This window comes from Bufo bufo, chromosome 5 (genome assembly GCF_905171765.1).
Source record: "Bufo bufo chromosome 5, aBufBuf1.1, whole genome shotgun sequence".
Lineage (NCBI taxonomy): Eukaryota > Metazoa > Chordata > Amphibia > Anura > Bufonidae > Bufo > Bufo bufo.
In genome coordinates this window covers 76,631,931-76,646,733 of record NC_053393.1, presented here as the reverse complement: position 1 = coordinate 76,646,733, position 14,803 = coordinate 76,631,931, and the positions used below count along the sequence as shown (strand labels likewise).

The following is a 14,803-nucleotide window of genomic DNA, read 5'->3' as shown; positions in this document are numbered from 1 at the left end:
TAGCCCCCTGTAAGAGATCAGGTGCTGCCAGGCAGGAGGGGGGCACACCCTCCTCCCTCCCCAGTTTTAAATTCATTGGTGGCCAGTGCGGCCCCCCCTCCCTCCCCTATATTACTGTACATTCATTGGTGGCCAGTGCGGCCTTCCCTCCATCCCCCTCCTAATTAAAATCCCCTCCCCCCCGCAGTAGCGTCCTGGTTGCCATGGTTACCGATCGGAGCCCCAGCGATTAAACTGGGACTCCAATCGGAACTCTCCGCTGCCACCAATGATAGGGGGGGGGGGGCCGCACTGGCCACCAATGAATGTAATACAGGGGAGGGAGGGGGCCCCCTGCTGCCTGGCAGCACCTGATCTTACAGGGGGCAGTGATCCGCACAATTAACCCCTCAGGTGCCACACCTGAGGGGTTAATTGTGCGTATCATAGCCCCCTGTAAGAGATCGGGTGCTGCCAGGCAGCAGTCATGTACACAGTAAACATAAGTTATGAGGGTCAGAATATGGAGAGGTACAAAAAATAAAAAATAATTCTCATCCGTATATTGGGGGACACAGGCTTGACTGTGGGGTATAGCTGCTGTCACTAGGTGGCGACACTAAGCACAAAAGTGTGAAGATACGACCACAACTCACTGGCGAGTTTCAAATTTCTTTGGTCTTTGTGACATAATAAAACAATAGTGATACGTTTCGGCTCTATCATGAGCCTCTCAAACTGGAGTTTGCGAAAGGCTCATACATAGAGCCTAAACGCAACACTGTTGTATTATGTGACAAATAAAGACAAAAGAAATTGCAACTTACCAGTGAGTGCCGGTCTTATCTTCACACTTTGTTCCGGAGACGCCGACTCGAGACACGTGCACCACGCTATTGGAACACAGAGTGCTGACTGTTTTCTTTCGGACTAAGCACAAAAGTGTGAGCTCCTCCCTTCAGGTATACCCTTCCGACAGGGACCAAGCTAAAACAGTTTTAGCTTAGTGTCCATAGGAGACAGACCTCCCTTTGCTTTGCAGGTCTGCTGATTTTTTTCGCTTTTCTTCTAGCAGGATTACAGGCAGTCCTAGCTGCCTGCACTCCCACCCAGGAGACGGGAGACCAGGGGGTCCCCAAGCACGCTGCTCCTTCCCAAGTGGCTCTGACCCCGTCACCCCCCCACCCGGCCCAGCCCATGGTAGAGCTGGAGTGGGTGCGTGCTCTGTCTAAGATGGTGCAGGACGTTTCCCAGTCCAACAGGGCCATTGTGGAAATGCTGGGGCGTTTGGCCGCGCAGCCACCCTCTGACCAGTCAGACTTTGGGGACCCTTCTGCTACTCCCCATCACAGCCGTCCTCTGCAAAACGAGCCAGACCACCCTCTCCTGGAACGAAGTCTGCGTCCCCCGTTTCCTTCATCTCCCCGCCGCGTCATTAGAAGAGGCGTGTTCTGAGGATAAGTTGTCACATCCCAACTGTCTACCATAGCGGACAGTTTGGAAGACTGGTCCTCCGGTGAGACAATATCATTGCAGCGGTTATAGAAACCTTACAGTTTGAGAACCCTACGCCCTCATTTGCCGGTTCTAGTTTTATCTTCGGGTGGTTGGGGGAAACTTTTGGCGAGCGATGGGATCGCCTGGAGTTTGATTCCTCCCTTTCCAAGGAATGGAACTTCCGTGACAGGAGTTTTGCTTTACCGAAAAGCTTAGACGTCTTAGCTCCCTTTCCAGAAGATTTGCCAATGAAGTGGTCCTCCTCTCCTGTTTACCCTCCGGTATCTCACCTGGCTAAGAATACCACCTTGCCTATGGCAGATGAGCCTTCCTTCTCAGACCACAGGGATAAGAAATTTGAATCTTTTGCCAAATCTGCCTTTGAAGCAGTACATGGGTCAGCAAGGCTATGACCGAGTGGGCAAACAAGCTACATCAGGGCCTCGCTTCGTGGGATTCCTTCGAGGAACTTTCGGATATTGCAGTGCAACTTGCCCAGAAGCCTCACAGATGTAAGAGCTGGGAACTTTTGGCCCGCTCTTCAGCCCTTTTGGTGGCCATTCACCGTATCCTGTGGCTATCTTGCTGGGCGGCGGATAATGCTTCTAAACGGGCCTTGATGTCCCTCCCCTTTACAGGTAACAGGCTTTTCGGCAAGCGTCTGGATGAGATTCTCCCTTATCCTACAAGGGGTAAAAGCACCCATTTGCCGCAGAGTAGGACATGCTTCAACAGGTCTAAAAAGCGCAGACCTCTTTTTCGGCCCTTTCAGAGTACCTCCAGCCCAAAGCGGCCAGCTGACAAATCTGCCCCAGAGCAGAAGCGCAAGCCATCTTTCAAGCCTCGCCAGCAGGCTCCAAGCCCTATACCCTATAAGTCCTCCTCTGCATGACGTGTGGTCTCTGGCACCCCCCAGTCGAGTGGGAGGTAGTTTTCATCTTTTCCAGCATGTCTAGCTAGCTAGCATCTCAGATGCCTGGGTATGAGAATTCATCGGAGGGTTACAAACTGGAGTTCCGATCCCCACCTCCGCCCTGGTTTTTTCACTCGTCCTCCCGACCTCTCCCTCCATCGCAGATTCTTTTTTTCACGCTTTTCTCACCCTTCTGCAGCAGGGAGTGATTGTTCCAGTTTAAAACGGTTTTCGCAGATTCTACTCCAAACTCTGTGTTCCCCAAAAAGGAGGGTACGGTCCGTCCCATCCTAGACCTCAGAGCCCTCAACCACTTCCTTCGGCTCCGCCGTTTCCAGATAGAATCCCTGCGGTCATTGCATCCATGGACCCGGGGGGAGTACCTGTCCTCAATAGACATCAAGGACGCGTACCTCCATGTTTCCATCTGCGTCAGTCACCAGAAATACCTTCAGTTCACAGTGGGACCTTTTAATTACCAGTTTTTGGCCCTCCCGTTCGGTCTTGCCACAGCTCCAAGGGTCTTTACCATACTTCTGGCCTCAGTCATGGCTCTGCTTGATGCCAGGGGGATAGTGGCGATTCCGTACTTGAACAATATCCCGATCAAGGGTCAGTCATTCCAGACAACGGCGGACAGCCTACGCATGTCTTCACCCATCTCGACAGCTGATGTTTCTGGGCATGCTGTTCAACACCGATCGGGCCAAGATATTTTTGCCTACGGACAAACTCTCCACTCTGTCGTCAGGTCCTCTCCTTGTTGCAGCCTCAGTTCCATACCAGGGCTCTTTAGCGGTACATTCTAAACATTTGGGACAGTTCCCCGGCCTGCCTGGATCGACTCATCCGTCTTCCCTGCACCGAGACCTTCGGTGGTGGTTAATGTCTCTGATGCGGACATTGGGCCGCTCCTTCCTTCCCCTCCGCTGGATAGTGTTGACGACGGGCGCCAGTCTCTAGAATTGCGGGCGATTCGTCTATCTCCGTTTCATTGGACGGACCATCTCCGGGGGTGTCTAGTTCGGGTTCAATCCGACAACTCCACGCCAGTCGCATATCTAAATCACCAGGGCGGCACCTGGAGCACAGCAACCATGTCGAAAGCAGTGCTCATCCTCTCCTGGGAGAAGAGCCATGTTCCAGCTCTGTCGGCAGTTCATATCACCGGCGTAGACAACGGGATCGCCGACTTTCGAGAGACTCTATCCCGGTGAATGGGCTCTGCATCCACAGGTCTTTCTCACGATCTGCAAGCAGGGGGGGGTCCATCAGATGTGGATCTCATGGCCTCCCTCTTCAACGGTAAGGTAGAGAATTTCGTTGCAAGGTCCAAGGATCCTCAGGCTCGGGCGCACTTGTGATCCCATGGACGCAGTTTACGTTTCCTTACATGTTCCCTTCTATTCCGCGTCTTCTCCGGAAAATCAGGTCCGAAGGTCTGCCCATCATTCTCGTTGCCCTGGACTAACCACACAGAGTATGGCACACATTCCTAGTCCCTCTCCTCGCCGACGAACGTTGGAGTCTTCCCTTTCGGGAGGACCTCTTGTTGAGGGACCGATCTTCCACCCGAATTTAGGGTTGCTACATTTAACGGCATGGCTGTCGAAGCCGCCGTACTAAGGGCTCGGAGTTTCTCGGATGTTGTTGTCCAGACCATGATTCGGGCTAGAAAGTAGTCGTCCTCCCGGATCTATCACCGGAACTGGAAGTCCTACTTTAGCTGGTGCGAACGCCACCAGTTGTCTCCCATTCAGTTCTTGCTATCGCGAATGTCGTCTTTCCTGCAGTCGGGCATTGACTTGGGGCTGGCTCTCAGGTCCCTCAAAGGGCAAGTTTCGGCCCTTTCTATTCTTTCAGCGGAACTTTCTGCGGGTCAGACCTTTCTGCAGGGGGTGGCGCACCTTGCGCCCCTTACCGGCCTCTGTTGAATCCTTGGGACCTTAATCTGGTGCTCAGCTCTCTCCAGTCCTCTCTGTTTGAGCCTTTGCAGCAGGTGTTCCCTTCGCTTCCTGTCCTACAAGGTGGCCTTTTTGGTGGCAGTCACTTTCATCTGTAGGGTGTCGAAACTAGCGGCTCTTTCCTGTCGGTCTCCCTTCCTTATCCTCCACCCGGACAAGGTAGATCTTTGACCTGTCCAGTCCTTCCGTTCGAAGGTAGTGTCGGCATTCCGTCTCAATGAAGAGATCATTCTCCATTCCTTTTGTCCTGACCCGTCTCATCCTCGTGAGCAGTCTCTCAACACTCGGACCGGGTCAGGCTGTTTGCATCCATCTGTCTCGGACGTCCTCTTTCCGAAAGACGGATTCACTATTCGTCATTCCAGAGGGACCGAGATGAGGGCTGGCTGCGTCCAAAGTTTCCATTTACTGATGGATTTGTTTGGCCATTGTGAAAGCGTATCGCATCAGTGACCAGGCTCCACCCTTCCGGGTTACTACTCATTCTGCCCGGGCAGTGGGGCCTCTTAGCCAGTACATCATTGGGCTTCGGCCCTTCAGGTGTGCAGGGCGGCTACCTGGTCGTCTTTGCACACCTTTTCCAAATTTTACAGAGTACACACCTTTGCATCTTCTGACGCATCTCTGGGGCGTAGAGTTTTGCAGACGCCGGTTCTCCGATTGGCCGGAGGGCTTCTTCGTTTATGGCCCACCCCTGGGACTGCTCTGTAACGTCCCATGATCAAGCCTGTATCCCTCAATGATAATACAAGTGATTTTTGTATTTACCGTAAAATCTGTCTCTTCCATTCATTGGGGGACACAGCTCCCACCCACCCATTCTCTCTGGCTACGGGCCTCGTTGTGGCCTGCGTGATTCTAAGTTTGTACATTGTTTTGTTTTCCAGTTTTGACTTTTGCTTCTCCTACTGCTTTTGCACAAACTGTTTTAAGCTTAGTCCCTGTAGGAAGTGTATAGCTGGAGAGAGGAACTCACACTTTTGCGCTTAGTGTCGCCTCCTAGTAGCAGCAGCTATACCCACGGTCAAGCCTGTGTCCCCCAATGAACGGAAGAGAAACAGGTTTTACAGTAAGAACAAAAAATAGTTTTGTTTTTGCAAAGTTTTTAAAAAAAATTTCAGTATTAAAAAAAATACAAAAACCCTACACATGGGGTATCGTAATCGTACACACCCAGAGAATGAGGGGCACAGGTCAGTTTTGCTGCATAGGGACACTGGAGGGACAACCCCAGTAAAACTGGCAGAATTGCATTTTTTCATCCCATTTGGAGTGTTTTGCCTGCTTCCCACTACATTGTATGCCATATTAAAAGGTGACATTAGAAAGTACAACTTGTCCCGCAAAAAAACAAGCTTTCCAACGGCTACGTGAACAGAAAAATAAAAGTTGTGTCTCTGGGAAGACCAGGAAGAAAAACCCAAAAGGGTTTAACTGTATAACGTTATATGTCAAAAAAATTAATCAGCACTGAATTTTGAATAAATCTACCTAAATAAATAAAAATGGCATTCACTAAAATTATACATCAGTAACATGTCCCAGGGCAGTTGGACAGTGTGTAATGCCAAGGTTTCAATAAGGCAGCGATTACAAGATGGATGGAAACTGCAGTAACTGCAACATATTTTTGCTACAACTTTACACCAATGTACTGTGATTTTCTACTCTCATTTGCTAAAACGTGAACCCAAAAAGGACATGAAGTCCAGGCCACAGGACCCTACAACAGTGAAAATATACAAATATATACACATATATATACCTTGAGGGTTGCTGTGGAACAACATAATCCCAGTGACTAAGGTGGCAGAAGGCATTGCCTATTATTCTCCTCACCAGCCTCCTAAAAAAAGTAATGCTTCAGACACGGGAAGAACCAGCCACAGCTGCAGCTCATATTTCAGGAGTGCCTGAGGTCCCGGCTAGTAAGAGATTGAGCTTTCCCTGCACATGTCACATGTGTCACCTCCAGGCTATGCCATCAGTGATAAGTCAGAAAGCTCAGCTGAAAGGTTGGCTGTGGAGAAGTGTCAAACACAAGATGATCGTTAGAAAATGTGACTACGGCTCACCTTCCTCAGCTTCCTTTTTATCTTGACTGGATGATGGCTGTGTTGGTTTCAGATCTGCCTTTGGTTTCTTTTTAGTTTTCTTAATCTATTAAAAAAAATAAAAAAAATTTAAAATTATATAAATGGTGAAAAGGAAAATCCAATCCATAATTCTAAACATTTTTACATCCACACATTTTAAAAATGCTTCCATCCCCAGATATGGCAGAAATAGCACGTAGCGCCACCATAAGAACGGATCCATTATGCTGCCCATAGACTTGTATTATGACGGAATGCAAAACGGAAGCCTTTAAAAAAGGCATTCAGTTTTGCTTTCCATCTTAATAGAAGTCTATGGGAAAGCATAACGGATCCGTCTAGTTTCAGTTATGCAGAACTGAGAAAAAAAGTCCTGTCGACAGGACTTTATTTTCCGTCTTGCATAACGGCACCCAGGCGGATCTGTTATGCTTTCCCATAGACTTCTATTAAGACGGATCAAAACAGAACGCATCTAAAGGTTTCCGTTTTGACTTCCGTCTTATGGCTTTCCGTTATAATGGAAAGCCATAACGGAATCCAGAACCCAGATGTGAACCCACACTAAAACTAAACCCTAATAAAACGTCTGATATACTTAATTTTATATTTTTATTATACTTTTTCTTACAAAGAACGCGAGGGCTGGAGGGCAAGAAAGCTTGTTTAATAGAATCAGTAGGTGGCACCATACTAATGTTATTTCTGGAGATGAGTTTTTTTTTTTAAATAGGTGTAAATTTAAAAAATGTTAAGAATCTTTTTATACATGTCTATGCTGTGCTGTTCCTCCGTTTTTCCTCCTAGCAGTTAATCAACAAATTGCTGTTTGCAATAAAGGTCCAATTAGTTGTTACCAGTTGTGAGTGGGGTGTCCCTGCAGAGTCTGACACTATTGACTCAGCGCTCAGGGTCAGACTGTGCAGGGACACACTCAGTATATGCATATACAAGCAGGTCCATAAATATTGGGACACCAACACAATTCAACATTTTTGCCTCTATACACCACCACAATGGATTTGAAATGAAACGCACAAGATGTGCTTTAACTGCAGACTGTCAGCTTTAAATTGAGGTTATTTACATCCAAATCAGGTGAACGGTGTAGGAATTACAACAGTTTGCATATGTGCCTCCCACTTGTTAAGGGACCAGAAGTAATGGGACAGAATAATAATCATAAATCAAACTTAAATTTTTAATACTTGGTTGCAAATCCTTTGCAGTCAATTACAGCCTGAAGTCTGGAACGCATAGACATCACCAGACGCTGGGTTTCATCCCTGGTGATGCTCTGCCAGGCCTCTACTGCAACTGTCTTCAGTTCCTGCTTGTTCTTGGGGCATTTTCCCTTCAGTTTTGTCTTCAGTAAGTGAAATGCATGCTCAATCGGATTCAGGTCAGGTAATTGACTTGGCCATTGCATAACATTCCACTTCTTTCCCTTAAAAAACTCTTTGGTTGCTTTTGCAGTATGCTTTGGGTCATTGTCCATCTGCACTGTGAAGCGCCGTCCAATGAGTTCTGAAGCATTTGGCTGAATATGAGCAGATAATATTGCCCGAAACACTTCAGAATTCATCCTGCTGCTTTTGTCAGCAGTCACATCATCAATAAATACAAGAGAACCAGTTCCACTGGCAGCCATACATGCCCACGCCATGACACTACCACCACCATGCTTCACTGATGAGGTGGTATACTTAGGATCATGAGCAGTTCCTTTCCTTCTCCATACTCTTCTCTTCCCATCACTCTGGTACAAGTTGATCTTGGTCTCATCTGTCCATAGGATGTTGTTCCAGAACTGTGAAGGATTTTTTAGATGTCGTTTGGTAAACTCTAATCTGGCCTTCCTGTTTTTGAAGCTCACCAATGGTTTACATCTTGTGGTGAACCCTCTGTATTCACTCCGGTGAAGTCTTCTCTTGATTGTTGACTTTGACACACATACACCTACCTCCTGGAGAGTGTTCTTGATCTGTTGTGAAGGGTGTTTTCTTCACCAGGGGAAGAATTCTTCGGACATCCACCACAGTTATTTTCCGTGGTCTTCCAGGTCTTTTGGTGTTGCTGAGCTCACCGATGCGTTCCTTCTTTTTAAGGATGTTCCAAACAGTTGTTTTGGCCATGCCTAATGTTTTTGCTATCTCTCTGATGGGTTTGTTGTGTTTTTTCAGCCTAATGATGGCTTGCTTCACTGATAGTGACAGCTCTTTGGATCTCATCTTGAGAGTTGACAGCAACAGATTCCAAATGCAAATAGCAGACTTGAAATGAACTCTGGACCTTTTATCTGCTCATTGTATTTGGGATAATGGGGGAATAACACACACCTGGCCATGGAACAGCTGAGAAGCCAATTGTCCCATTACTTTTGGTCCCTTAACAAGTGGGAGGCACATATGCAATCTGGTGTAATTCCTACATCGTTCACCTGATTTGGATGTAAATAACCTCAAATTAAAGCTGACAGTCTGCAGTTAAAGCAAATCTTGTTCGTTTTATTTCAAATCCATTGTAGTGGTGTATAGAGCCAAAAATGTTACAATTGTGTCGATGTCCTAATATTTATGGACCCGACTGTAGGTGTAGCAGGAACAACATAGGTACAGCACAACAGAGTCCTCAAAACAAATGCTACAGAATTGTAATTTTATGTGAAATACAATTATTTACATGACAGGAGAGGTGACAGGCCGTCTTAGAGACTGTACTGGCTGCAGAGACTAGGGGGGTAGTTAATATACTTGACTAGCGAGTATAAGACCCTGGACATTTATATGAAGATGGTCTTAAAACACCATTGTAAAATGCTTCATCCCAGAACCACAACCTATCCCCCCCATCTACAGGATAGGATATAAGTGTCTAATTTCTGGGGGTTTCCCCCCCAATCAGAAGAAGAGCGGGGCTTCCATCGATTGAATAGAGCAGTGGTCCAGCAGTGACAGCCACTTATCCTGTGTATAGGTTTTTAGTCATGGTTTCAGAGAAATACCCCTTTAACAATTCAAGGGTCCCAGCGAGGATCCTATATTAAGAAGTTGAGTGTGGAATGTAGACCTCACTGCAACAGCGCTGCTGGGGGCGTAGTGTATGAACAGTGGAGAGGCGAGCTTGGGCTCTGCAGGAGGATGGATGTGGGCACTTGACTGGGGCGTTCCTGGGCTCCTTTCAATGAAAATAACGCCCACTCTGGGCACCTCCGTGCCTCGTTAGCATATGGATCAAAGTGAATTTTCTGAAGATATAAAGCAGGCATCCTCAAACTGGGGCCCTCCAGCTGTTGCAAAACTACAACTCCCAGCATGCCCGAACAGCCTACAGGTATCAGCCTACAGCAGGGCATTGTGGGAGTTGTAGTTTTACAACAGCTGGAGGGCCGCAGTTTGAGGATACCTGATATAAAGCAAGCTCCAAGGAGGGAAAAAAAACAAAAAACCACACATACGGAAAGAAGGTATGAAGTGCTGTAAGGACATACTTTTGGTTTAATAGCAATTCGCCATGTGACAGATTCCCATTAACAGCATTTAGAGATCTGTTTTACAGCAGCCACCATGGGCCATAGACACAATAGATGGGAGCTGACCCCATTGACTTTTAAGGGAGTTTTCTAGGCATGCTCTGTGAACCTTGCAGAGGTCAGGGGGGAGCAGATAAGCTGTGATATCGGGAAAGAACATTCTTTGGGTTGAATGACCTGAGATGCAGACACCTCAATAATAGTTTGTGGGCAACACATTGTGCTGTCTAAATAGCACTCTGCTGCCCAGAAACAGTGCAGCTGCCGTGGCAATCGCTCGCCCTCATACAGTGGAGGTAATTGCTGCATGTAAGTGAAGCTCTTGGCCTCCAGTAATGAGCGAGCAGTTGTTGGGAAGATGCGCTTTCTTCCCAACAATCGTGTAAATGCGCCTTAATCCTGCCTGTAATGATAAGCAGATAACTGCAATAAAGCAATCTCTGAAATGGGTAAATGGTGCCTATTATTCTTAGCGGCCAGTGCGAAAACTGCAGGATTTAATGTTTTTTGTTTAAATATAGATAGACATGGAAAATAAAAAAATTCTTTACGAATATGATTAACATTTTCTGATGACGACATTTCCTTTAAGCAAAGAGGCTTTAGATGACGTCACCTTCTCGTTCTTCTCATTCTTCTTATCCGCCTCCTGCGGCTGCTTTGCCGTTTCCTTTTTCACTGCGGGGACGACCACCTCCTCCGACAGCTCCACAGGCCGACCATTGGGCTGGAAAAGAAATTGGCAGCTTTAGATAATCTGGGTGTAGACTGGACAGACAGAGGACACCCCTGTTAATATAAGACGGGATTCTCTGCACTACGGTGTTTTAGTGCTGAGGGATTCTCAATAAAGTGATGAATTTGCAAAGTTACTCAGTCTCTGCCATACCGAGCCGTGGCTGAACATACAGAAATAATGACTGCCCCTCTGTGAGGAAGAGTGCACAGAGAAAGCACAGAGTACTCAGACCGTCAGTGCGGATACTCATAGTTACTAGAGTTCATATTGTAATTTACGTCTCTGGACGACAGGGACACACGCTGGGGGCAGTTGTCCCGCACATTCCCACTGCATATGGCGGTAGATGAAGACAAAGACATCATGCATTTTACTACCAATAACTCGGATGTGCGAGAATGCACAGAGCCGCTGGTATATGGATATGTATTTCCCTCACCCCTGTATACATAGGCAGTATGCACAGGCCGGGGGCATGCTCTGCCCCCCCCCCCCCCCCCCCTGCCTCACATGCTAGAAGTCAAGCACTGGATGGCGTTACACATTTCACAAGGCTGGGGACAGGTTTCTAAATCCAGCAGAAACTAAGAACGCTGCCTTGACGCTTCTGGTTAGCTGGTGAAGGAGTAGAGGGCACGGCTCCATCTTACCCACTATACCAGGAACAGGACTTCCTGCTGGAATATGGGGCCGGGGATTCATATATATCCAGCATGCCATCTCTATTCTAGGCATTGGGAAAACTGGGCGACAACAGTAGAATGGAGGCTAAATACTGCCTGTCATCCAACTTTCCCAGTAAAAAATCTACACAACTGGGGGAAAACCCCATATTATAACTGCCAGCCCTCATCTTACATTGCTACAGGAGAGTCCCTCATAGAAGCCTGCTATAGCGGGACATAGTCGCTGAGCTCCCCCATAAACATACACCAGGAATGGTGCGGTCTTTGCAGGCTGACAACTACAGTACTGTCTCTTTGGGAAGGGGAGGTGGGGGGGAGGGGGTGTCATTTCTGGGCCAGTGGCACCATAACCAGACTGGACAAAAGCAAATTGTGCTCCACCACATGTCCCTGACAATTAACTCTTTACTCACCCCCCCCCCCCCCCTCCAAATATATGTTAGGAATATAACACCAGCATCTGCTCTCATGCTCCATATCAGCTTTTTTTTTTGCTTTTCTGTGAAAGTGTAACACCGGGGGCGGGGGGTGGGGTTGGGGTCTGAAAAAGTCCCCTATTACCCAGATTTCAGCTGAACTTTGATGACTTGCACTTCTCATCAGAAACCTGGCATGACACGGCTGACAGGCAGTGTGAGGTTTACCCCCCCGCAAGTGGTCATATCTCCTCCTACAGTCACTGCCCCTTATAACCTGTGCAGAGGAACGGCTGCCAAACATTCAGGGTACATACAGTGAAAATGTAGGCAACAATTGTGCAAGAATCCACAGCAGACCCTGCAGATTCTACTTATGGGGGAGGGGGGGCGGTCACTATACCCCCCTCTGGTGCTCTCACTGCCACAGCCTCCTGCAATGACATCACAGGACGCCAGATGTACAGAGACCAGGAGGTGGCGAGGTAGCCATGGAAGCGCCAGGGGAAAGGAGTGCGGCTGGGTGCACACTAGGGTTAGAGATGGCAGCGGTTTACTTCTGGACGATTCTCGGCAGATTTATCCGGATCTTCGCCAGTGAATGCTGGACCGCTAAACCTAGTCTGCAACTAGACTATAGTGTTTGTGTAGGACTTGAGGATTTTGCTGCAGATCCACGATTAATCTGCAACAATTCAACTTCCCTCATTAAACGCGACGGGGATAAATCTTCAAGTATCCGGCTGCCATTCCACGGCATAATCTGACAGGCAAATTTCCACAAGGATTTTTTTCACCACATTGCGTGGGTGAGATTTGATAAATTTGCTGCTACTGGACCTTACTGTGCAGCCTACACCTGCAAATCCAGACAGAACATCTGTAAGAGCAGTCTGAGCTCCTCCCTGCAAGATCGCACTTATTACAGGAGACAGGTATCAGCTTTCTGGAGAAGGGTCAGTGATCCAGGGACTTAGCAGATCTCTGACTGGAGTCGGGAATTTTTTTCCCCCTTAAAAATGAGAAAATTGGCTTTTACCTCACAGGTTTATTTTTTTTTGGCCTTCCTCTGGATCAACTTTGCAGGATACGAGGCTGAACTGGATGGATGGCTTTTTTCAGCCTTACAAACCATGTTACATCCCTTCACCAAGCATTAGAGGCTACATGCAGCGTGCAGGAACAGTCTGGGGTAATTTGTAGGAAATTGACTTCCAAGTATTATAAGCAGTAATTTAGTTTTCAGCCGCCATTTTGAAATCTGCCATATTGAGTTATTCACCCCTACCGGTCTGAGGCGCGATGTCAGCGGCTGCCCCCTCCCCTCCACCGGTCTGAGGAGCGATGTCAGCGACTGCCCCCCCCCCCCCCCCCACACCGGTCTGAGGCGCGATGTCAGCGGCTGCCCTCCCCTCCACCGGTCTGAGGCGCGATGTCAGCGGCTGCCCCCTCCCCTCCACCGGTCTGAGGCGCGATGTCAGCGGCTGCCCCCTCCCCTCCACCGGTCTGAGGCGCGATGTCAGCGGCTGCCCCCTCCCCTCCACCGGTCTGAGGCGCGATGTCAGCGGCTGCCCTCCGCTCCAGCGGTCTGAGGCGCGATGTCAGCGGCTGCCCCTTCCCCTCCACCGGTCTGAGGCGCGATGTCAGCGGCTGCCCCTTCCCCAAGTCTAAGCTATGATGTCAGCAGCCCCCAATCAGTAACATCATGCAGCCTGTCCTCCCCATGGTGGCAGACATCTCACCTTGGCCTTCTCGGCCGGCTTCTTCTTGTTCTTCTTCTTGGGCTCCTCCACCTTCACCGTCTTGGTGGGCACAGGGGCCTTGACCAGGGGCACCGGCTGCTCCTTCTCATGGTGTGTCACCCGCTTGGAGCTGGGGGGGCTCCGGCTGGTAGCACAATGCAGCAGCAGGAACAGGAAGAAGAGCCCCAGAGAGACGGGCACGGCCAGGAACACCCAGGACGGGTACCGCTGAGGCTCCAGGCCTATCTCCAGGCCCAGCTCCGAGCGAAGCAGCCCGAGCCCTGTGATAAGCAGCTGCCTCAGCCGGGCAGACACTTCCTCGGCCTGCTGGGCCGCAGCCTCCTGCCAGCCTGAGCTCATGGTGCGCGGCGGAGCGATGTGCCACCAGGCAGCTGGAGGTGGGCACCCTTCCTTCCTGCCCCTACCACTGGGCGCCTGTGCACGTCAGCAACAGGGAATGAGAAAGACAGTGAGCGGCCAGAGAGCACTTAGAGGCGTCCCGGCTCCGCCCAGGCCTAGCGCAGAGGCAACGTCATCACTCCGGCCGAACGGACGCCATGTTGGTATAAAACTGGGAGTTGACCGCGTCACGTGGTACAGCAGGCGGTGCTGACGTGGACAAGCGGCTTGTGTGGATAGTCACGTGACGAGCCCCGTCTGGGAAGGAAAGAAAGCAAATTAGGAAAAATTGTCTATTACTTTCATGTTATTCCAGTAGTTGCCGCGTGTTTCTGTGTTCACACGCTTAATGCTGTCAATCCCCATTGTACTTTGTTTGCCAGTACACGATATGGCGATGTATGCATAGCTGGCAGTCATATTAGGAACGTGACGTACTGCGCATGTCACGTTATGTGACAGCTCTACTGAATGTTGATGCGCATGCGCCGTTGAGAACAGTTTGAATTAAGCAATTAGGTTTATTTTAGATTAAAAGGTGTACTCTGCAGTTTTCTGTTACTGTTTTGGATTTCAGATTACTGTTACTCAGCTTTTTCAAAATCTCTGCTTGCTTGTCAGCGAATGAGAACAATCTTATTGATCCTCCTGCACTCCAACTGTTGTGAAACTACAACTCCCAGCATATGCTCCATTCACTTATTTGGGAGTTCTGACAACAGTCAAGCAAGTGTGCATGCTGGGAGTCGTAGTTTCACCACAGCTCTGGAGGGCCAAAGTTTGCTGACCCTTGCTCAAAGTATTCCTAAATAATTTGGGCGGTATCACACTTTTCCGGCA

The 14,803-nt window shown here is 48.8% G+C and overlaps 1 protein-coding gene across 2 annotated transcripts in view; it reads right to left on the bottom strand.

Annotated features, from left to right (window-relative positions):
• The window catches only part of MTDH (metadherin), a 49,073-nt gene extending 34,938 nt beyond the window's left edge, over window positions 1-14,135 (bottom strand). The window contains exons 1-3 of one of the 2 annotated variants that reach the window (XM_040431252.1): window positions 13,565-14,135; window positions 10,598-10,708; window positions 6,429-6,513 (exon numbers count right to left, since the gene is read on the bottom strand). In XM_040431252.1, coding sequence (XP_040287186.1) covers window positions 6,429-6,513; window positions 10,598-10,708; window positions 13,565-13,924 — 556 coding nt within the window. In that variant the 5' untranslated portion in view covers window positions 13,925-14,135. The remainder of the gene's footprint in view (window positions 1-6,428; window positions 6,514-10,597; window positions 10,709-13,564) is intronic. The other variant, XM_040431253.1, reaches the window with a different exon arrangement.
• Between the last annotated feature and the right edge of the window lie 668 nt (window positions 14,136-14,803).